This window comes from Rhinoderma darwinii, unplaced genomic scaffold (genome assembly GCF_050947455.1).
Source record: "Rhinoderma darwinii isolate aRhiDar2 unplaced genomic scaffold, aRhiDar2.hap1 Scaffold_977, whole genome shotgun sequence".
Taxonomy (NCBI): Eukaryota; Metazoa; Chordata; class Amphibia; order Anura; family Rhinodermatidae; genus Rhinoderma; species Rhinoderma darwinii.
This window is the reverse complement of record NW_027464551.1, coordinates 104,085-125,866: the sequence shown is the minus strand read 5'-3', so window position 1 is coordinate 125,866 and position 21,782 is coordinate 104,085. Positions and strand designations below refer to the sequence as shown.

Genomic DNA, 21,782 nt, shown 5'->3' with positions numbered 1-21,782 from the left:
TGTGCATCCTTGTGCAGTGCGCGGTTTTCACGCACCCATAGACTTCAATGGGCGCATAGGTGCAAGAAAACCCACCAAAATAGGACATGCAGTGAGTTTCACACAGCCATTAAAATCAATGGGTCCGTGTGCTGTGCGTGATTTTCATGCGCAGCACACGGACGTGATTCACACTCGTGTGAACGAGGCCTAAGGCCGGGTTCACATGTAGCGTAAATACTGAGGATTTTACACCAACGGATTTAGTTGCGGAAAATCCGCAGCATAATAACAAAGTGTAAATGATAAATGGAAAAAAAAAAAACGCTCAGAAATGGACTTGCGGTGCGTTTTTTTTTTATCCGCAGCAGGTCTGTTTTATTTGCGTCATCGCTGCTGTTCTGTTGCAGGTTTTCACCATTGATTTCAATGGAGAAGTAAAATCCGCAACAAAATAGCAGATGTTGCAATTTTTGCACCGGAAAAGCTGCGATTCTGCCGCAAAAATTGGAACTCAGAAAAAAAAAATAATAATAATTATACTTACCCCAAACTCTCTGTTCCTTCGTCCAGCCGGGTCTCCAGGGATGACGTTTCATCCCATGTGACTTCTGCAGCGGTCACATGGGATGAAACACCATTCCTGGAGGCCGACCTGCAGGACATTAGAGGGACGCGTCACCATTGCTACGTGTAGTATGAAACTTTTTCTTTTTTACGTGCAGTTTTCCGCAGCGGACATTCAGTCCGAAAAACACCACCACAATTTGGTGCGTTTTTTTGGCCGGAATTCCCTGCGTACTCCAGGGCGGATCTGCTGTGTACTTTTACGCAGCGTATCCGCCCTGTGTGAACATACCCTAGAAGCCCTCTCAATGGCGTCATAGCTCCTGCAGCCCCCCCCCCTCCCATTTGTTTAGCGGACATGACAGAAGTTTGTGTCATAGGAATACCCCTTTAACTGTTATCAGAATATATGGATGGATATATAAATGTGTCTAGGCATCTCCCTTATTAAATATGGGTGCAGCACAAACAAATTACACAAGCCTGCACTTGAACACTGAAACAGATCCCCTCCTGAAGTAACGTGAGCGTTTTAAGATTACATAGTGTCTTGTATAGAGATAAACAGCTGCATGGACTATTACGGAGATCTGATGACTGGGCTGATCTGTCCCCTCCGCTTGCTATACTGGAGGAGATTCCTGCCATACTTCGGGTTGTGAGCGATGCCTCTGCCTCCTTTCAGCTTTTAATACCCCGGGGATCAGTCGGTAAGCCCCTGCCAACTGTACAGGAAAAGTAAAACCAATTGGCCGACATATTACAAGATCATTGTAAAATATCCGTCACTTGCATATAGCACAGGTGACCGTCCAGAAGTTTGAATCTATAATCCTCACCTCTCATGAAGACAACTCCTGTCCATATACCCTAGTAGGGCGTATGGACATCATAGAGAGGACCTCTGCATGGAACCCACCTCTATAAGCCAGTAGCAGCTCCCACTGTGGCAGACTCGGCCCTGCCATGTACTACATAGTGGTCCATTCATTTGAATACCCGGCATGTAATAATACTACATTGCCTGCAGGGGAAGTGGAGTTCCAAAACTTTTCCCAGTAATATCAGCAGATCGTTCGTGGGGTACGGCAGCTACGATTGGCTGCATTCCTTGGTGTGGGTTTTGGCTGTCCCTTTTTTACCTGTGCTGGAGTCCCCCGCCCCCCCCTACATGATCGGTCGTCTTTAAAGCAAGACTTCCGTAATACCATTCTCTGGGACAACTACTGACAGCGCCAACGTTTTTTCTTCATCTGTTATAAGAGGTCCGAATTAGATCAACGATCTACCATTACATAAGAAGAAGCACCACAAACGTCCGGCTGCACCGTGGTAATCGTGTTTCATGGCGAGCAGCACATTCTATAGGGTTTTTGGGACATTCAGTGCCACTACAGTATATGACACCATAGATCCTTGTGGGTGCACCCACTAAACTAGCCCCTGGTGAGAGCCTGAGTCATCATAAACTTTGGTGCCTCGTACTTATACAACACGGAGGTCATGGGAAGAGGTGATGTCATGACTTCATCTCGCCGTCACCCCCATCAAGTTGGTAGGCCTTAAATCCCAACGACTTAAGAATGTGGGGACATCAGTACATATTGATGTCCATCTGCACCTTCAGTCTCTGCCAGTGCGTGAACGGGCCACTTCAAAGAGAGGGGCACCAGTGTCAGGAATTGTATGGGGTACATCTGGTAGGCACACATGGGGCATCTGAGGCACTTAAAGGGTATTCCCATTCAGGATATGAAATAAATGTCTTATAGAAGGAAATCAGGAACGGGGGTCCCCCAACCCTGTCTGGTGAGGCTGCCGCTTCAGACTCAGTGGAGAGGTCGACGTGCTCACGTATACATCCGAGCTCGCTGTACTACGCAGTTTCCATGACTCCAATAGGTGTCTAACATTGGAATACCCCTTTAAAGCCTTCATCCACTCAGGACAACCCCTGTCTGGAAGTCTGATGGATCTCCTAACGAGTCATTATAATGGGAAATTCTGGTTTTGCTCAAGTTCCCCTTTAAGGAGCATTAGACAAGTAGATCTAGCAATGGTAGAAGACCAAGTTCCCTCCGCAAACCAGAAAACGTGGGACTGACTCATGAATAGTGATACTGTCGTATACATATATCGGACTGGCAGCTGCCCAGGGTCACGAGTTACTTCGTACCCCATTACATCAGCTAAGGAAATATAACGTATGCCCCCAATTTACCGTGAGAAAGTTCCAGGCTCCGGCGTCACTCCTCCGCTCGGTCACAAGCCAAGTTGTACTAATCTACTCACTAGACGAGTGACACCAGCACTTCCTGTTTCCGGTATGCAGTACAGCGCAGCAGTCCCACAACGAGGCTTGGCACGCACACGCTTTTTTTTACCCCCCCCCCCAACAAACTTTATTGCTCTTATTGCGACACACATTCAATGAATGTATAACTTTTTAGTTAGAATGCTGATAATATATAGTAACCTCCACTGTGTTCAAATGGTGAAGCAGCACTGGTAGCATGGGTGAAGAAGTGGCTTCAAACCATCGTTACCAGGGCAAGCCTTATTATCTGATATAGACTATGACCACTGCTGATAACATCATTATTACCTGGGGTGATAGTGCAATGTTTCTGCTTTTATTATTTCTCTATGGAAGAAACTGGGACACCTGCAGAAGCGTAACTTCTAGTCACCAATTACAAATTTGTAATGGGCCCCCCAATTACCAGGTGTACTAGTATGGTCTCCTCATATGTGGTAGAGGGACTTCTTGGGCCCCCTCAGGTTCGAGGTTCAACCACAACCTCCGTGTCCTCTTATAGTTTTACCCCTGGACACGTGTAAAACCGATGTCACAGACCGCTATGTAAAAACGGTCCGTAATCTGAGTCATCTGCTACATGTTCCTCAAAATGTCTCACGGGCTATGATAAAATTCAAAAGTAACAAAAAACGCGTAAAACAAAAAAAGTTCTGTTATATTAACCACTTCTTGCCACAGTCCTTTTTCAGATTTTCATTTTCGTTTTTTCCTCCCCACCTTCCAAAAGCCATAACGTCTTTATTTTTCCGTCGATATAGTACTATGAGGGCTTGATTTTTGCGAGACGAGTTGTAGTTTTTAGTAGCACCATTTATTTTGCCATATAATGTACTAGGAAACGGGAAAAAAATTATTTGTGGGGTAGAAAATGAAAAAAACAGCGATTCCTCCATGTTTTTTTGTGCGCCGTTTTTACGGAATTCACTGTGCAATTAAAACAACATGTTAACTTTATTCTGTGGGTCAATCCGATTACAGCGATACCAAATATGTATAGTTTTTTCTATATTTTACTACTTTTACATGTAAAAATCTAAGTGTAAAAAAGAAAACGTATTTTGTGTCGCCAAATTCCGAGAGCCATAACTTTTTTATTTTTCAGTCGATTACGTGGTATGAGGGATGAGCTGTAGTAATAATACCATTTTGGTATACATGCAACGTTTTGATCATTTTTTATTTCCTTTTTTGTGGGAGATTAGGTGACCAAAAAATAGAGATTGTGGCGTTTACATTTTTTTTTTACTGCGTTCACCGTGTGTGTTAAATAATGATAGATTGTAATAGTTCAGACTTTTACGGATGCGGCGATACCAATTATGTTTATTTTATTTTTTTTACTATGCTCTAGGGGGAAAATGGGAAAAGGGTTTTTTTTTGTACTTTTAATTTTTTATTATTTTTTTTTACATAAAAAAAACTTTATTTAACTAATTTTTTCTTTTTTTATTAGTCAAAATGTATTGCAGTATATCGTGATTCTGAGAGGCATCTAAAAAAGCTCTGCTGCAGGCAGGGCTTAATAGGTGCACAAAGATAGCGGACCTGAGTACCTTTATTAGGCCCCCAGGCAGCCATAGCAACCATTGCCACCCCGCGATTGCGTTGCGGGGGGGCGCGATGAGCTGTTAGAGTGGGTCGCCCCCCTCTTTCAAACGATTTAAATGCTTCGGTCGCTATTGACCGCAGCATTTAACGAGTTAAACGAGCGGGATCACGCTGGAGCGCGATGCCGCTCAATACTCTGAAGTGTCGGGTGTAACAAACAGCCGACACTGGCATCGTATGGAGCGGGTTCACTCCGTGAGCCCGTTCCATACTTCCCCTATCCGACTTTGGCGCATGTATACGTCAAATGTCGGGAAAGGGTTAAACAAAGGAATATCGATGTGTAACAATCCGGGCCCAGCGCTAGGCTTCATTCTAGGCAATGGTGGGCGTCCCAGAGGTCAGTGCCCCCACAAATCAGACAGTGAGGTCAAATGTTTCTTGTGGAAAACTATGCCCATGCACACGACCGTATTTTCATCCATCCATAAATACGGATCCGTAGTCATACGCAACTAATCCATATATATGGAACGGTATCCGCAAATACAGGCTGTAGTGCATCTGCTTATACAGATCCGCAAAAAGACGAAAACCACAAATGACGTGCAACATCTGCAAAACTGGCGTCGCCTAGCAACGCTTCCGTAATTACGAATGGCTACACATCCGTAGCCGTCTGTAATTAAAGCGTCCATAGACTTCTATGGGGAGTCCATGCCTTAATTACGGACAAGAATAGGACATGTTCTATATTTTATGGAACGGACACCCATCCGAAAAATACGGAAAGGTATCCGTAGTCCATAGAAATGAATGGGCCCGTAATTACGGGTGAAAAATACGGTCCTGTGCATGGGGCCTAAGGCAGTGGTCATGAACATCATAACTCCCGGGAGGAACACCCACCTGTTCAATGTCAGTCCTCATTCAGACATCCATAATATGGCCAGAATTTTAGTGTCCGTATTACAGTATCGGCCCGACCGCGGGTCTAATGACCCAAACTAACAGCATCCCAGGGCTCTATGATGCTGTTAGTTTGAGTCATTAGACCCGTGGTCAGACCAGGACATCCGGATGCTACAATGCAGCCACGGCCATCTGCATAATGCCTCAGGAAGACAGACCCCCCCCCCCCCCCGAACTACTTGCTTTGGGGACACATGGTCGCAGGAGCCCCAAAAAAAATTTTTATTGGTATCTAGGACTGTTATGTAGTTGGGATGTGTTTGTGTACTTCTCTCCCCCATTACCCTTCTTTTTTCCATCTGTAGTAGAATGGTACTTACCATATTGATGTCCCCTATGTAAGATGTACAGGTGGTACGAGTGGTTTCCAGTTGTTTCTATCTCCAGGCAGATGTTTCCTGGTGAACAGCTGATTGGTCAAGCAAGGTCAGCTGTGCTAATTGCATGAGCAGGTTCCAGAATCTTCTATTTCCAGGCAGTTTTTCTCAGAGGAACAGCTGATTGGATACTTGAATTCCAAAAGGCGGGAAACTGATCTATAAACGAGCGAGTTTTCTTCGAGGTTAAGCAGTTCGTCTATAGCCTGGACCGTCCCCCCCCCCCCTCATGTTCTAAATTTCCTCCCTGTCACGGTGTTTGTTAGAGGGTTTTGTCACCCAGCTAATGCTGAGCGGACTTGGTCTTTTATTATAAAAGCTAGATTTTTTTTTTTATTGGTTTTCTTGATTTTAATTCATGGTCATTTATATATTTTTATTATTGAATTCATGTTACCCTTAATAAACATCGTGGCCTTTATTATCCAATATTCAGTCGTCTGTGTTATTTATTGGTTTATTATTTTCGTGGGGTCTGTGCTACCATGTACCTGGCTTTGCCACCATTTTTCGTAGCACTGATGTGACTGATAAAAAGCTTCACCTCGTTTTACTGACACAAATAAACATGTCTGGTTGTGCTCGTATTCTTGGCTATGTAGTGTGTACACGCTGCAATGTCTGTATTCGGTCCACATACAATCGGCACATTTTTGTAATTTACGAACTTATATTTTTCTCATGGATAAGCGTGAGGTAGCAGGACGGAAGCGCAGACTTCATTTATCAAACCTAGCAGGAAACCAATAGTCCAACCAACCCTAGTGTAGACTTCATTTTTTTTCAACAGACGTGAAAGGAGAGTAGAATCTTCTCGTCCATCAATATTTTCGTCCATGTCAGGTGACAATTAGGACTTGAAATTCACTTCTGTATCTTCCTGTCAGCAAACTACAGATCTGCATTTAGAACATTATATACTTTACCTGTGACATGCAGCAGAGACACGGTCTTTAAAAATGGTCTACAGCCTATTGACAGGCCAGTGCCAGATGACTGGGGGGGCTTCAGACCACAAGACCCCCATCATAATCTTCTTCTGGCAGTAAATAGATATGTGAGAAGAGGTGGTTCACGATGGACAACACCCTAAGGCCTCATTCACACACTGCAGATTTAAGTCTCCCTCACATGGCAGCATTTTGGATCAGTAGTTTAAAGACAAAACCAGGCATGTGACCTTTCGGCTGGGTTCACACGACCTATTTTCAGGCGTAAACGAGGCGTATTATGCCTCGATTTACGCCTGAAAATAGGGCTACAATACGTCGGCAAACATCTGCCCATTCATTTGAATGGGTTTGCCGACGTATTGTGCAGACGACCTGTAATATACGCGTCGTCGTTTGACAGCTGTCAAACGACGACGCGTAAATTGACTGCCTCGGCAAAGAAGTGCAGGGCACTTATATACATAATATGCAGGACACTTCTTTGCAACGTAATTTGAGCCGTTCTTCATTGAACTCAATGAAGAGCAGCTCAAGATTTACGAGCGTCACCGACGCCTCGTATATTACGAGGAGCATTTACGTGTGAAAAGAGGCAGCTGTTTTCTCTTGAAAACAGTCTGTCTTTTCACACCTAAATACCTGCTATCGTGTGCACATACCGTAACAGAAAGAGAATTGAAAGATTTCCACCTCTTCCATGTTTTGACCCGCTCCTGGTTTTTTTGCTGCGGACGACCGTAGCCATAATTACAGAGCGTGATTATGGCTACAGTGGTGTTGCTGGGGCCCTAGGGTGTTGTCCATTGTGAACCACCCCCTTACATATCCGTTTACACAAACCCCCCCCAGCCGATTATGACAGGGTCTTGTGGCCTAGAGCCTCCCAGTCACCTGCCACTGGCAATAGACTATTTTTAAGACCATGGCATTTCACGGGTAAACTACATATTGTTATATAGTATAGTCAGTATTTAGATGCAAATAAATCCATTATATATCCCGTGTTTAGGATCCAGTGATGGTTTTGGATTACAAATACCGATGCAAAATACTGACCGAATCTGGAATGTCTGGATGAGGATTAAGGCCCTTTTACACTGGCAATTATCGGGCAAACGAGCAGTAAACCAAGCAATGATCTGCCGATGATTGTTCATTGGGCCGTGTACTATCACCATGAGAATATTACGGTTTTTGCAGAGATCTTCACTGAAGCCACAAAATGTAATATGACCACACAGGGTGTGAATTTTTCTTAAATAACCGATGAGTATATATTATTGCGGTATTCTCCGCAAACTCTGTGGTAAGGACAATAGGGAGGGTCAGTAGGGCAGAGTAAACTTAACTCAGGGGGGCAGAAGATGCGCCAAATCTATCACAGTGACGTACGCCGTAAGATACATTTGACGCATCTTTCTAGACTTTACTTTTCCTTATACCATCTCTTGGTCGGCTTAGTTTACAGCTGGTACATTTTAAGCCACACCCCTTTTCATAAAGCCACGCCTTTTTCTATACTTTTGAAAAGTGTCTAACGAGGCGCAAGCATTGATATTTTTGATGCATTTGCGTCAAATAGGTCTAAAACTTGATGACATTATGCGTGTGTGTGTGTGTGCGTGTATTAATAATCCACAACTTATTCTAAATATTTTATTATTGGAACAAGTACAACAATTTTCAATCATCATATGTATTCAAAAAATTTAAACTATAGTGAGATTTAGACTAAGTGCTTTGAATTAAAAAGTCGTAATAAAAAGTTGCGTTTAAAAGGGGAAATCCACCCAAAAGTGATCTTTTCATGTGTCAGAAAATCAAATTTGTGGAAACAGTGATCTCAGATCTATTTTCCAAACTCCAGAGCGCTAAGACGGCTCTGAGAATTCAATCTTTGGAAATATATGAGTTGCTCAGCACATTGTGCCATTGTTTCAAAGGGGTTCTGGTGCTACAGCCTCTTCAGTCTGAGAATCCGTGGTGGGCTAAACTCCACTCATGTCAGAAGACGCCCGTGTCTGAACATCCTCTGAGGAAATTAAGAGGATTTACATCCAAACATATCAGATTCATGGATTGGAACAAAGGAGTCGAACAGTTTATGAAAACGTTGATGTTACTCTGGTAGGGGCCACTGGGCCAGTAAAAAGAAGGAATACTGTACGTGAGAGATTTCACTTAGCACCATGCTGTGGGTTAATACAATAAGGCAGCATCTATTCTGAATGCAGTAATCATCCATCTGCTGCAGATTTTTTAGTAACCCAGAGAAAAAAGTTGCAACGTGCCTGTAGGTTGGAAGAGTGGCCCAAAGGCCGTGAGCAAACATAGAACTGACGGCCGAGGTTAGGACCAGCCTTTTTTACTGTTCGCAAGACACAGGGTTCTTTATGCCCTTTACAGTTGGGTGGAGGAGGTGGTCCTTTCAGAAGGGTCTTCCAGAAGGCACTCTGCTGTTGGTTTCCATTTTGCGCTCCCAAGGTAACATTTGTTGTGCAGTCTTGTTGTGTCGTTGCCTTCACATTCTTCGTCTCAGACGCAGGGTTAGTAGAATTGTTTTGTCCTTCACTCAAGGTTTTTGATTTGGGGACCACGGGTTTGAAGAAGCCAAGGAGACTGCCCTGCCCACCTTTAGAGCTTGGTTTACCTTTCTTACCATTATTTACACTCACCTTCTCAATTGTCCTCTTCTGGGCAGAACTTGGTTCAGAGCCTTCGCTTGAGGATTGAGAGCTTGGCAACTCCTTAGTGTCCCCAGCGGAAGCCTCAAGGTCTTTGTTCTTTTTTACCAAAAACTGGGAAAGTTTCTGCTGCCGACCAGCAAACTCTGGCAGGTATTTGGTGCAGAGTGACGGGCATTTGTCAGCTGCCAATGGGAAACATTTCATAAGTGCCTTAACTGGGCAATGGTCAGATCCTTCAACCTCTGGCATAATAATGGAATCCAAAAACTCAGCCTCTACCAGTTTCCGGTTGCCCAAAATATAGTCTAAGCGGGTGCCGTAGTTGGTCTGCCGTGCACCAGAAACAGTGCACCAGCATGTAAAGGCGTTCTTTTGCGTGGGGTGAAAGTAACGGAAACTGTCAAGAAACAAACCTCCATTTGGTTTATCTGAATCTTCCATTTCAGATACAACAGGGTCAGAAAGGAACTGGTTCAACCACTGACGTCCTGGGTTCTCCTCAAAGTTTTCCTAAAATGTAAATGTGTCAAATAAAAACAAGGTTTGAAATGATATAAACCGAAAACAAAAATGTAAAAGTACAAACATATGGAAACTAGCAAAGCCATGTTATTACAGGTCCCCAGAGAACGTGGCCGGATCCATAAGCTAAGTCATGCCCAGTCTTACTTTTCACACGTATTGCAGCTTTAGGTCTTCAAGCACTACAGCCAGGTGAGAGAGAGTGCAAGAGCGAGCGCGAGCCCAGGAGATGGGGCTGACGGGAAGTGTACTCTAACTCATTGAAAGGAATGTGGCATCCACCAGGAAAGTATCAAGGATCTGAAAGGCTGTCACATACTACTAAGTGACATGTCGTTAAGGGGTTAAAGGAAGCACCCCTTTTTGTGCTATTGACTTCATACACCTATTATTGGGCAGCAGGAGCAATCTTATAATAGTGCTGGGGAACAAGACCATTATTAGGACAGGCCATTTTCAGTAGCCTGTATTGTACCTTTGGGTCAGAGCAGCAGACAGAGGCTTAACCCCTTAATGACCAAGCCATTTTTTAAGTTTTTCCATCGTCTCAAAGAGCTATAAACTTTTTCTTTTTGCGTCGACATAGCTGTATAAGGTCTTGTTTTTTGCGGGACAAGTTGTACTTTTTAATAGCACCATTTTGGGGTACATAGAATTTATTGATTAACTTCTATTAACTTTATTCAGCGGGTTGTTGCGATTGTAACGATACCATATTTGTATAGTTTTTGTATGTTTTACTACTTTTACACAGTGAAAACGCTTTTTTTTTCAAAATTATTTGTTTTTGTGTCTCCATATTTGAAGAGCCGTAACGTTTTTATTTTTTCGCCGATGCAATTGTAGGAGGGCTTTTTTGTTTTTTGCGGGAAGACTTGTAGTTTTTATCGGTACCATTTTGAAGTAGATGCGACTTTTTGATTACTTTTAATCACATTTTTTTTTAAAGCTGGATTAAAAGAAAACAGCAATTTTTGCATGTTTTTTTATTTTATTTTTTAAGACGTTCTCCGTGCGGGTTAAATGATGTAATAAGTTTATAGTTGGGGTCGTTACGGACGCGGCGATACCAAATATGTGTGACTTTTTTACTTTATTTTGTTTGTTAATAAAGCAGTTTGTAAGGGGGGAAAAGTGGGTTTTTTATTTTTTCTTCACTTTTTTACTAATCCCACTAGGGGACTTCACTATGCGATAATCCGATCGCATTTATAATACACTGCAATACTTCTGTATTGCAGTGTATTATGCCTGTCCGTGTAAAACGGACAGGCATCTGCTAGGTCATGCCTCTGGCATGATCTAGCAGGCATTCACCACAGGGAGACCTGGGGGCCTTTATTAGGCCCCCGGCTGCCATGGGAGACACAGACACTCGGCGATCTTATCGCCGGGTGTCAGTGGGATGAGAGGGAGCTCCCTCCCTCTCTCCAAAACCACTCAGATGCAGTGCATGCTATTGTGCACCGCATCTGAGGGGTTAAACGGGTGAGATCGATACTAATATCGATCTCACCCGGCAGAGCAGGGAGGCTCCAAGCCCGATAACCGAGAGCAGGGAGATTTGACAGCTCCCTGCTCTGTTTACTTATTCCGATGCCGCGACGTAAAGAGTCTATGGCATCGGAATAAGGCCCGTTAGTGACCGATGTAGAAACACTATGGGCCGGTCACTAACGGGTTATCCGGGAATAAAAACATTGGTGGCCATCAATTGATGGGGTTCAACCCTGGACGATCATTAGAATTAAGTGGCTGTTAATTCAGCGACACAGCAACTCTACTGTACCTGCGGCTGTGCCTGGCATTCAAGTGAATGTGCCAAGCTGCCTGGCATGGCCGCATGTAGGATTTTATTTTAAAACGTATACTACTTCTGACCTACAAGAGCAATTAGAGTTCTTCAAAAACGCTGTAGCACTTACCAGAGCTGTAGGATCACAGTGGTCAAGGGGTTTATGAGACGTATTCACATCACCAAGTATAATCACATGGCTGAAACAGAGAATAAGAACCCGTTAATCTTAAGCTTTCCTGAGCAAATCATATATGCATATATTTTTTTTTACTTATTTTTTTTTCTAAATACATCTGCGCTGTATTCTCTATCCTGTGACACGCAAGATCCACCTGTCAACTATCACATCTAAGTTTTGAACTTAGATGTGATAGATTACAGGTAGATCCTGCGTGACTCGCCGACACTGAACCCGTCAGGTCCGCGGGACTGACTGATTCAGTGAAAAGCGCTAGATACAGCTGCTCTGTATAGAGTATACAGAGCAGCTGTATCTAAAAAAGTAAAAATAAATTTTTAATAAAAAGTATTTACAACGTTACACAAAACGCAATGATACACTTTTTTTATTACAAAAAAAAAAAAAGAATTAAAAACGGTGCCTTTGAAAGGTTTACAAAGCCTTTAAGACTTACCTGCCACTTCTCAAAATGGTTTCTGCCCGGATCTGAAGCAAACTGTAAAAGCGCAGCTTGTAAGTCTTGCGTTCAGGCTTCTCCGGGTCTGCTCTTGGGCAGTAAACATTGATGACTGTCAGGGTGTCCTCCTCACCGTCCATTGCGCTGGAAGACAATTTTTTACATAATTACCACCACAATTAAACATTTATAACGCTATGAAAAATAGTTGGAAGGAAACCTCCAGCTCACCTTAAATGGAGGACTTGCTCAGATATACCCGCACGGATCCTCGTGTCGGCACACGATAAGTAAACAGCAGAAGAAGGAAGGATTGGATCCAGCGTGATTGTAGGTAAAATGGAAACTAGTTCCAAGTTTAATTCGATCAAGTTAAAACAGGATCAAATGAAAAGATAATATCCTGGAGTGTAGGGAGAGATATCGTAGGTGTAGGGATCCTACGCGTTTCAGACGTTTCTTGCGTCCTTAGTCATGGCTAGTGCTACTTTTGTGGAGATTGCGGTTCAAGAAATTAAAGAGTCGCAGCGGCTGTTTCCAGATCTTCTATTGAGTTCGAATGGAGCGGCACACACATGCTCAAACCCCCCACCCCCCCCCCCCCCGCTCCATTTAAACTACTCCCTCCCACAGTCGTCTGGGTGAAGTAGAATGGGAGAATTGAGACCCCCTGTTCTAGTAATGGTCCCAGTAATTAAAAATGTATGACATACCGTGTGGATAGGTGATGTTGCTAGTGGAGAAATACCAAAAAAGGAAAACTTTGCTTTCGCCGAGATCCTCCGAACAACGTTTTAGGGGTTGTCCAAAGATTATATGCTATCCCCTAACCACAGGATAGGTGACCACATGTTGGTCGGTGGGGTCTGACCGCTAGGAACCCCATCACGAGAACGGTGCAGCAGGTTGAATATGCACACTGCCACTCCATTCACTGTCTATGGGACTGCCGGAGATAGAGTACAGCGCTCGGCTATCTTTGGCAGTACTAGAGACCTGCCACTACACTCATTCGGAGGAACGGGACCACCATTCTCGTGATCGGTGGGGGTCCTAAGGGTCGGACCCTCACCGATCAGCATGTGATCCCCTATACTGTGGTTAGGGGATAATATTTAATCTTGGGACAAACCCTTTAAAATTTCTCTCAGTTGCTCCTTAGTCATTTACTCCAGACACTTCAATCATTTAGTGTCATTACAAAGGTTAAATTCAAAGATTTAGCTGTGAGGTGAATAACCTAACACTAAATACAGCAAAGGGTGAAACAACTTACAGAATCTTGTGCCGTGTGATCACCGCTCTTCCTTCTTGGTCCAGGGACAGTAGCTCCTCTTCAGAGAATTGCTCTGTGCTACCATAGCAGCCAATGGACCCTTTCTGACCAGTCAGTTGTCCAGAAAGTCCCTCCTCTGCCGCCAGCGGGGTTGAGCTGTTTTTACAGAACGTAGCGACTCCTTTGCAACAGAAAGAATGATTTGCTGGGTGACTTGTCAGGCAACAGACCTGGTACTAGTCTAGCTCTACATAGTGACACTTTTACAACTGAAATTGTACATTAGCAGCAATTGTTCCTTATGAGGCTTATTAAAATAGTATTCATTAGCTACATATTTAGAACAATTAAGAATAGAATAGAGCTCCCTTGCAGTCACAGCAGTGCCCCTCCCCGTTAAAAGTAAAAGCTGTGCCCCCCACTCTCCTTCCCACTTCTACATTAGGTAGATCCGGCAAAATGTCCCTAGTAGTTATAGCAGGCCCCCTCCCACTTCCCAATGGTCACTACAGCTGCTCCCACCTCTCCTCCAGTCGTCACTTCGTGTTCCCCCACCACTTCTCCAGTAGTCACTTCAGGTTCCCCCGCATACACGTTTCCCAGTAGTCACTTCAGGCACTCCCTCCCACTTCTTCAGTAGTCACTTCAGGTTCACCCTTTACTTCTCCAGTAGTCACTTCAGGAGATTCCAAAACTTCTCCAGTAATCGAACCCCCTTCCACTTCCCCAATAGTCACAGCAGCCCCCACACACACACACACACACTTAGTTGATAAAAATCTAATGTTTATGACCTGGCTTTACTTTCATGACTAATATTGATCACAAATATATAAGAAAATTGCACTATGCAGGTGAATAGGAGGGAATCTAAAGGGTTAAAGATGCATTACTACTTACCAGAGTATCCACTTTTCACACGGCTGAAACTGAAGTAGGAATTATACCCTTCTACTACGGCGACAGGCTCCTCAAGCAAATCTCCTACACACGGGTGATAAATGCAGTCAGTTTCTGATCTCAGCCTACTGTACCTGTACGTGCATCATGTAATAAAAGCTGACAGAGTGGAGGACACTTCGTGCATTAGAAAATACAGAGTTAGGCCTCATTTACACGAACGTAATATACGCGCGTGCGACGCGCGTGCTTTGCACGCATGTCGTACGCACCTATATTAGTCAATGGGGCAGTTTAGACGATGCGTGAATTGCGCTCAGCGCGTGTGCGCAGAAAAAAACTCACGACATGTTCTATAATCGTGCGTTTTTCGCGCACTCACGCACCCATTGAAGTCAATGGGTGCGTGAAAACCACGCATGCCGCACGGAAGCACTTCCGTGCGAACTGCGTGATTCGCGCAAGAGCTGTCAAACTCCTGAATGTAAACAGAAAAGCACCACGTGCTTTTCTGTTTACAAACATCCAAACGGAGTGTCAAATTCGAGATGAGCGCACCGAACTTCACCGGGTTCGGCCAAACTCGTTTTGACCGAAACCGGTAAAAAATGTTCGGGTACGCGACGTCAGGAGACAGTCACTGTCCACGGTGCTGAAAGCGTTAAACTGGTTCAGCACCATGGACAGTGCCTTCCGCTCCGAAAATCCATGAACCTGTAAAAAAAAAAAAGACGTTCTGACTTACCGATAACTCCGGTCCGACCTCCCGGGATGACAGTTAAGTCCAAGTGACAGCTGCAGCCAATCACAGGCCAAGCACAGGCTGCAGCCAATCACAGGCTGCAGCGGTCTCATGGACTGCGGCGTCATCCTGGGAGGTGGGGCCGGATGACAAGAGTGGGACGCGTCACCAAGGCAACGGCCGGGAGCCCGGACTGGGGGAAGCAGGAAGTTCTTGGTAAGTATGAAAGTCTTTTTTTATTCACAGGTTGGTGTATATTGTGTTCGGCATTCACTGTCGAGGGTGCTGAAAGAGTTACTGCCGATCAGTTAGCTCTTTCAGCACCTTGGACAGTGACGGGCGTCGACTAGCCTCATCTCTATGATGGCGGCTGCGCGAAAATCACGCAGCCGCGCATCATACACGGATGACACACGGAGCTGCCAAGTGCCTTTTGCGCGCGCAAAACGCAGCGTTTTTTGCGCGCGCAAAACGCACACGCTCGTGTAAATGAGGCCTTAAAGGGGTTTTCCAGCCAATAAAAATTGATGGCTTATTCTCAGGATAGGCCATCAATAGCTGATGGGTCGGGGTCCGACTCCCCGGACCCACGCCGATCAGCTGTTTTGAAGCAGGTGCAGCACTCGTGAAGGGGGGGGGGGTGCTTCCCCTTCATGTCTACTCGCTGACTGTGAATCTTCGACACGCATTTAGCTTTCAGTTCAGTTTGAGAAAAAGCTGCAATACCTGTGATTCGCCACTAAACACGTGTTGAAGATTCACAGTGAGCAAAAAGAAACGAAGGGGAAGAAGCGCTCGTACGAGCATTGCACCCGCTTCGAAACAGCTGATCGGCAACCCCGACCCATCAGCTATTGATGGCCTATCCTCAGGATAAGCCATCAATTTTTACTGGCTGGAAAATCCCTTTAAGGCATCTGCAAAGAAAATTCAAGAAATAGGGTCAAGAAGGAGGCGTTTGTAAGGCATTAAATACCATTTGGTGCTCATGTACTCTGGCCATCAGGTGCCCTCCCTGTTGACTCTGCTCCCGTGACAACACTTACTGGTGACTTTAGTTTCCTGAAGACAGATGATGTCGGCATCCAAAGAGTCCAAGATGTCTTTTAACTCTATACGAGTTGCTCGAATACCATTAATATTCCAGCTCACAATCTTCATACTAACAAAAAAAGAAAAAAAAAAAAAAAAGAGGCCATAAGGACCACAGGATTGCTCTTTGTTTTTGGACCGCAACTAAAAGCAATTGTACATGTTCAAAAAGCCCTGGGAGCCTTTGCTAGCCCCCTCCCTTTGTTTACACGTAATGAGTGGGTCTCAGGCTACGTTCATAAACCCCTTCTTTTCCAGCAGCAGTAATCCGATCCTCATCTCAGATTTCTGCCATGGATTTGCAGTTTGATGTGCGGCTGATGCTCTTGCGGAAATCTGCTGGATATTGCGCGTCAATAATTTCCGCCATGCCTGCACAGAGACGTGGATTTCATACTGATTTCGACATGGAAATATGCAATGTGTGAACGAGGAGTAACTGTATTGATCATTGCATTTAAAAGGTTGGATGGCCAGAAAGGAGTTTAGACATCATACACACAGCAGATTTGCCATAGCCACCCTGTGCGTCGCTGTATGGTGTCTCCGCATTACGGAGGGGGGAGGGGGATATCCTGTAATATGGCATCTAATGAAACAAGCCACAATACCGCTGTATGCTTCCATGTGAAATCAGAGGCATACGGAGGTACAGTGGGGCGCCCTACAACTCTATGGGTACTGTATTACGGTTGGTTGCAAGTTATTAACCTGATCTAGGACGTTACAGCACAGCGTAGCTGTCAATCACAGCCGCGCTCCTGCAGGTGATCTCATAGGCAAAACTGCTGTCAGGTCTCTGCTCCCCGAGCGCAGGGCAGCACAGGATCGAGGGGAGACAACAAGCTCTAGGATATATAGTCTTCTAGTAATTGAGCAGACAAAAAATGGCGACAGCACCCTGCGACACTAATGCCACCTAAACCACTAAATATAAATAAATATGCACTAAAGCTAAATCTACTTACAAATAGGGAGGTTCTTAGTGCACATTTTGATCAAAAAGTGTTAGCCCACCTGCCACGACAAGGCGACCTCTGTAAGGTGGGAACCTACGCTGCACATACACCCAGAACTGGGACTAAGCCTACATATATATATATATACCTGGGGATGGTAGGATCCAGCATTGAACTGATTAAAATCACCCAGGGCAGAATGGGAGGAGTGCAAGAACAACAAGTGGAGGCAGTCACTCTCCCCACATATATGGATACCATAAACACAACAAAAATTTGAACAGCACATTCCAACTAAATGATACAAAATGTATGCAGGTGCAAGAACACCTGTGACTGCAGATATACAGCAGACAAAAAATGGCGACAGCACCCTGCGACACTAATGCCACCTAAACCACTAAATATAAATAAATATGCACTAAAGCTAAATCTACTTACAAATAGGGAGGTTCTTAGTGCACATTTTGATCAAAAAGTGTTAGCCCACCTGCCACGACAAGGCGACCTCTGTAAGGTGGGAACCTACGCTGCACATGTGAAATCAGAGGCATACGGAGGTACAGTGGGGCGCCCTACAACTCTATGGGTACTGTTATTAACCTGATCTAGGACGTTACAGCACAGCGTAGCTGTCAATCACAGCCGCGCTCCTGCAGGTGATCTCATAGGCAAAACTGTCAGGTCTCTGCTCCCCGAGCGCAGGGCAGCACAGGATCGAGGGGAGACAACAAGCTCTAGGATATATAGTCTTCTAGTAATTGAAGGATATAGGGAAAGCCTGAGTCCGGTTTCTCCCGCCCACACAGTGATTGACAGCTTTTCTTCTAGTTTGTATACAAGGAGAACTGATCAATTCCTACCTTTCAGCCGTCATAACTTTTTTTATTTGTTGATGTGGCTGCATGGGTATGCTGACACAGGGCGGATACGCCGCATAAAAGTACACCGCGTATCCACCCTGGTCCCTGCAGGGAATTACGGCCCAAAAAAAAACACACTAAATTGTGGTGCAGTTTTTCGGCCAGTCTCTGCTGCGGAAAATAGCAAGGACGCAGGAGCAGAGAGATTTGGTTGAGTAAAGACTTTTTTTTCTGTGTTGCAATTTTTGCGGTGGAATTGCAGATTTTGCCCCACAAAAATCGCAACAATGGGGATTTATCTCCCCATTAAATTCAATAGCAAAAACCAGCAACGGAAAGCCAGCGATTCCGCAAAAATAAATTGACATTTTGCGGATTTAAAAAAATGCACTGCAGGTCAATTTATAAAGCAGCCGCGCTTATCTCATCCATGATCAGCAAGCTCTTCTATACCGGCCATTTGTAGAACTGCAACTCCCAGCGTGTTATGGCAGCATCAGGGCATGCTGGGAATTGTAGTTTTACAACAGCTGGAGAGTTACATGTTAAAGACCACCACGCTAGACCCTGAACATTATACACACCTACTGCTCTCTCGCCCGTCCCCCGACATGTCGGCACCACCCTATGTCATAGACTCAGCTCATGACAGCAACATGACAGCAGGAGCCGATCGTCCCTTCTGTTTCCCGCCCCATGGTTCAAGAACTTCACGTTATCCCAAAGTCTCGTCGCATTAGATAATGCGTCATCACAGTGGGCGGGACTTGGTGCGCTTGTAGAGGAGTCAACGGGAGAGGGCGGGAAAATGACGTCACGAGCTGGAAATTGACCTAGTATTTACTGTATTTGACCAGAAGAGGTTGTAGACTGGGCGGGCGGCATGTGTGTGGTGCATAGAGCCAGCAGGCAGAGGCTTTTCCTGTCAAGCTGTCCTGGAAAAGCTGATGCCACTGTAATTCGGCAGGTTTCTGTTCATGACAGTGGGAAAGCTGAGTGACAACCTCTGTAGGAGATAAAATGGCTGCCATATTGTTTACCACACTGCTTTCCCAGGTGCAGACATATCTAAGGCCTTATTAAGACATCCATAACGTGGCCATATTTTAGGTCCGTATTACGGGCCGACCTCAGGTCTAATGATCCGAAGAATTACAAGACCGGTTCCACGCGGGCGTAACCACGGTGCGTTTTTACTGCTGCTATCCGATAACCAATTGCGACTAATATGACTTCTTTATTCCACATTGACGCTTCCATATTTTTGTCAGGTTTTGTAACTTCAAAATCATATCTCGATATGGCTTGAATTATTCCCAATTGGGGGTCGCAAAGAAGGATATATACAAATACATGCGTTCTTAGGCGTACAATAACATATACGTATGTGCCGCCACGTCCGTTCATGCATTCTTATTGTTTCTGAAAACATGATTACAGTACGGGACAGTTGTCCTGCAGAGAGACAGGGACTCCTAGCATCGTACATAACTATGATGCTAGGAGCCCGGCTCCCTGCACTGTGTTCGGTCCGGGACTTGTGGCCGAAATACGTTCCGTCCATTACGGACGTAACATGCTCGTGTGAACCCAGCCTAACTATTACCGGGTTTCTATTTTCCTGGCTCATTCTGTTCCCATGATATGTGCAAGATTTTATAGAAACACTCTAGTCCAAACTGATGCAGGGCCTGAGGGGGCGGTGCGATCAGTAATTCCTCGTTGTCATGCTCCGCCCCCTCAGGCCTTGCACTAGGCACAACACATTAGGCCTCCTTTTCCAAACTAACAGGAAATCTAGCCTTGTTGCTTATAGCAACCAATCAAAGTGCAGCTTTCATTTTTTAATCTGCTGTGGAAAAATGAAAGCTGCATTGTAATTGGCCAGATTCCTTCTTATCCAGTTTTAATCAATGAGGCCCTGTGTTCCCTGAAGTGTTCTTGTAAAACATATTTCCCAGACGTCGCTCACGTCCATGACACTTTTTTGACATACTTTCCCGCTTATTTGCACCTTTGGTCATGGATTGAGGATTTACGTGAGAGCTCCATTGACTTTGCAATAACAACAGTCCCTCCCAGGGCAGTAAAGGGTTATTCCCACATATGCTAGACTCTACATGCAGAACCATAAATCAGTGCGATGACTGAAGCCTGTTCTAAATGGGACTTGTTCAAGGTCAGAAAGGGGAGTGCACAGGCTCCTGGCAGTACATAGAGACACCGGCTTCTTCTTCCAGGGGTGATCAGGAGGATAGGTCAGCCATGGAGTCCAGATCTATGTGAACCACCACCCCGGCCGCTCCTCTCATGTGCACCCAGGGGGTTGTAGTACCTGTCTGGCAGGAACCTCATTCCCCTGTAATATGTCTTAAGTCAGGGTGTCCTGGGATTGGCCCAGGGTGTCAGCAGCTCACTTGTAAACAGTCAGAGGATTATTGAGTGCTGCAAGAACAGCAGGTGTTTGAGGAATATATTAAGCTGCAGTCAGTAAGGCATAAAGGGCAGGGGCTGGTTTTATTTTTATTCCTGTTTGGCAGAGCTTGACCTTTCATACGTGCGAGGAGCTGACGGCTAGCAGTAGCCCGGGGTCATATGCACATAATACAATGGACCAGAACAACAGGACACAGGAAGAAAAGGCCTCGCGGATCCCAGGTGAGATGTTGTATATGCTTTTAGCTTTTTGTATAGTGCACAGTTGGGTCATATCTTACTACTATACTATATACCGGTCTTGTTTGCGTGTTCTTTACAATTCTGCATAATATTGTGTCTTGGGTGCGGCAGAACCAAACTTTCATTTGTATGCGCCATTTTTTGTCCTTGGTGGTATATATGCCTTTTTAAGTAGGTTATGTGTGTTAAATGTATAAAAGCGCCAATTTATAACAAATGTAGGTGAAAATGGTGTAATTTGTCTAAAAATATTGTGCAGCAATTTTTGTACTTTCTGATATTTTATGTGAAACGTGCCCCTGTGTGTATCGCCCCCCTGGGCAGGTGGGGTTTGATGGGTTTCTATTGTTTTGGTCCATTCTACCTGTTCTACACCCAGGTGTTTATCAGAAGAAAAGCTGTGCTCTACTGGTTGTATTTAAGACCGGGTTCCCGCGGGTCGGATACGTTGCGTAAAAATCACGCAGCGTGTCCGAACTGGAACCCGCAGTATGTTCCGTCTGAAAGATCGTGCCACGTTGAGCAGCGGTCACATGGGATGAAACGTCATCCCAGGAGTCCGGACTGCTGGAAGGAGGAGGGCTTTCTGGGTAAGTATGTTTTTTTGTTTTTTTTCTTTTAAACCGAAGTTTCGATTTTTGCATGGTAATCGCTGTAATTACGCCACAAAAGTCGCAACACTTGGTTTTCTTTTGCGGGTTTTGCATCCCCATTGAATTCAATGGGGAAAACTCGCAACTAAAACGCAGCATAACTTGACATGCTGCGGAATTAAATTCCGCAGTGCGGGTCAGTTTATTAACGTTAATGCTGTATTTTTTTTCCCGCATTGTGGGCATGAGATATTCTAAATCTCATCCACTTTGCTACTACTGTAAATGCTGTGGAATCTCCGCACACAATTCCACTG

General features: G+C 44.8%; 2 protein-coding genes across 3 annotated transcripts in view; one reads left to right on the top strand and one right to left on the bottom strand.

The window, feature by feature from the left end:
* Window positions 1–8,387: 8,387 nt before the first annotated feature.
* On the bottom strand, window positions 8,388–18,934 carry APEX2 (apurinic/apyrimidinic endodeoxyribonuclease 2). Its single transcript, XM_075849571.1, has 7 exons — window positions 18,778–18,934; window positions 16,326–16,441; window positions 14,538–14,621; window positions 13,638–13,818; window positions 12,359–12,505; window positions 11,851–11,920; window positions 8,388–9,913 (listed from the first exon to the last, which is right to left on the bottom strand). Exons 1-7 carry the CDS (start codon window positions 18,804–18,806, stop codon window positions 8,954–8,956), a joined length of 1,587 nt encoding a protein of 528 aa, XP_075705686.1. The 5' UTR covers window positions 18,807–18,934; the 3' UTR covers window positions 8,388–8,953.
* A 90-nt stretch (window positions 18,935–19,024) lies between these two features.
* PFKFB1 (6-phosphofructo-2-kinase/fructose-2,6-biphosphatase 1) overlaps window positions 19,025–21,782 on the top strand; it is a 52,284-nt gene continuing 49,526 nt past the window's right edge. Inside the window, exons 1-2 of one of the 2 annotated variants that reach the window (XM_075849568.1) lie at window positions 19,025–19,378; window positions 20,734–20,851. In XM_075849568.1, the coding sequence (XP_075705683.1) occupies window positions 20,803–20,851 (49 nt within the window). In that variant the 5' untranslated portion in view covers window positions 19,025–19,378; window positions 20,734–20,802. The remainder of the gene's footprint in view (window positions 19,379–20,733; window positions 20,852–21,782) is intronic. The other variant, XM_075849569.1, reaches the window with a different exon arrangement.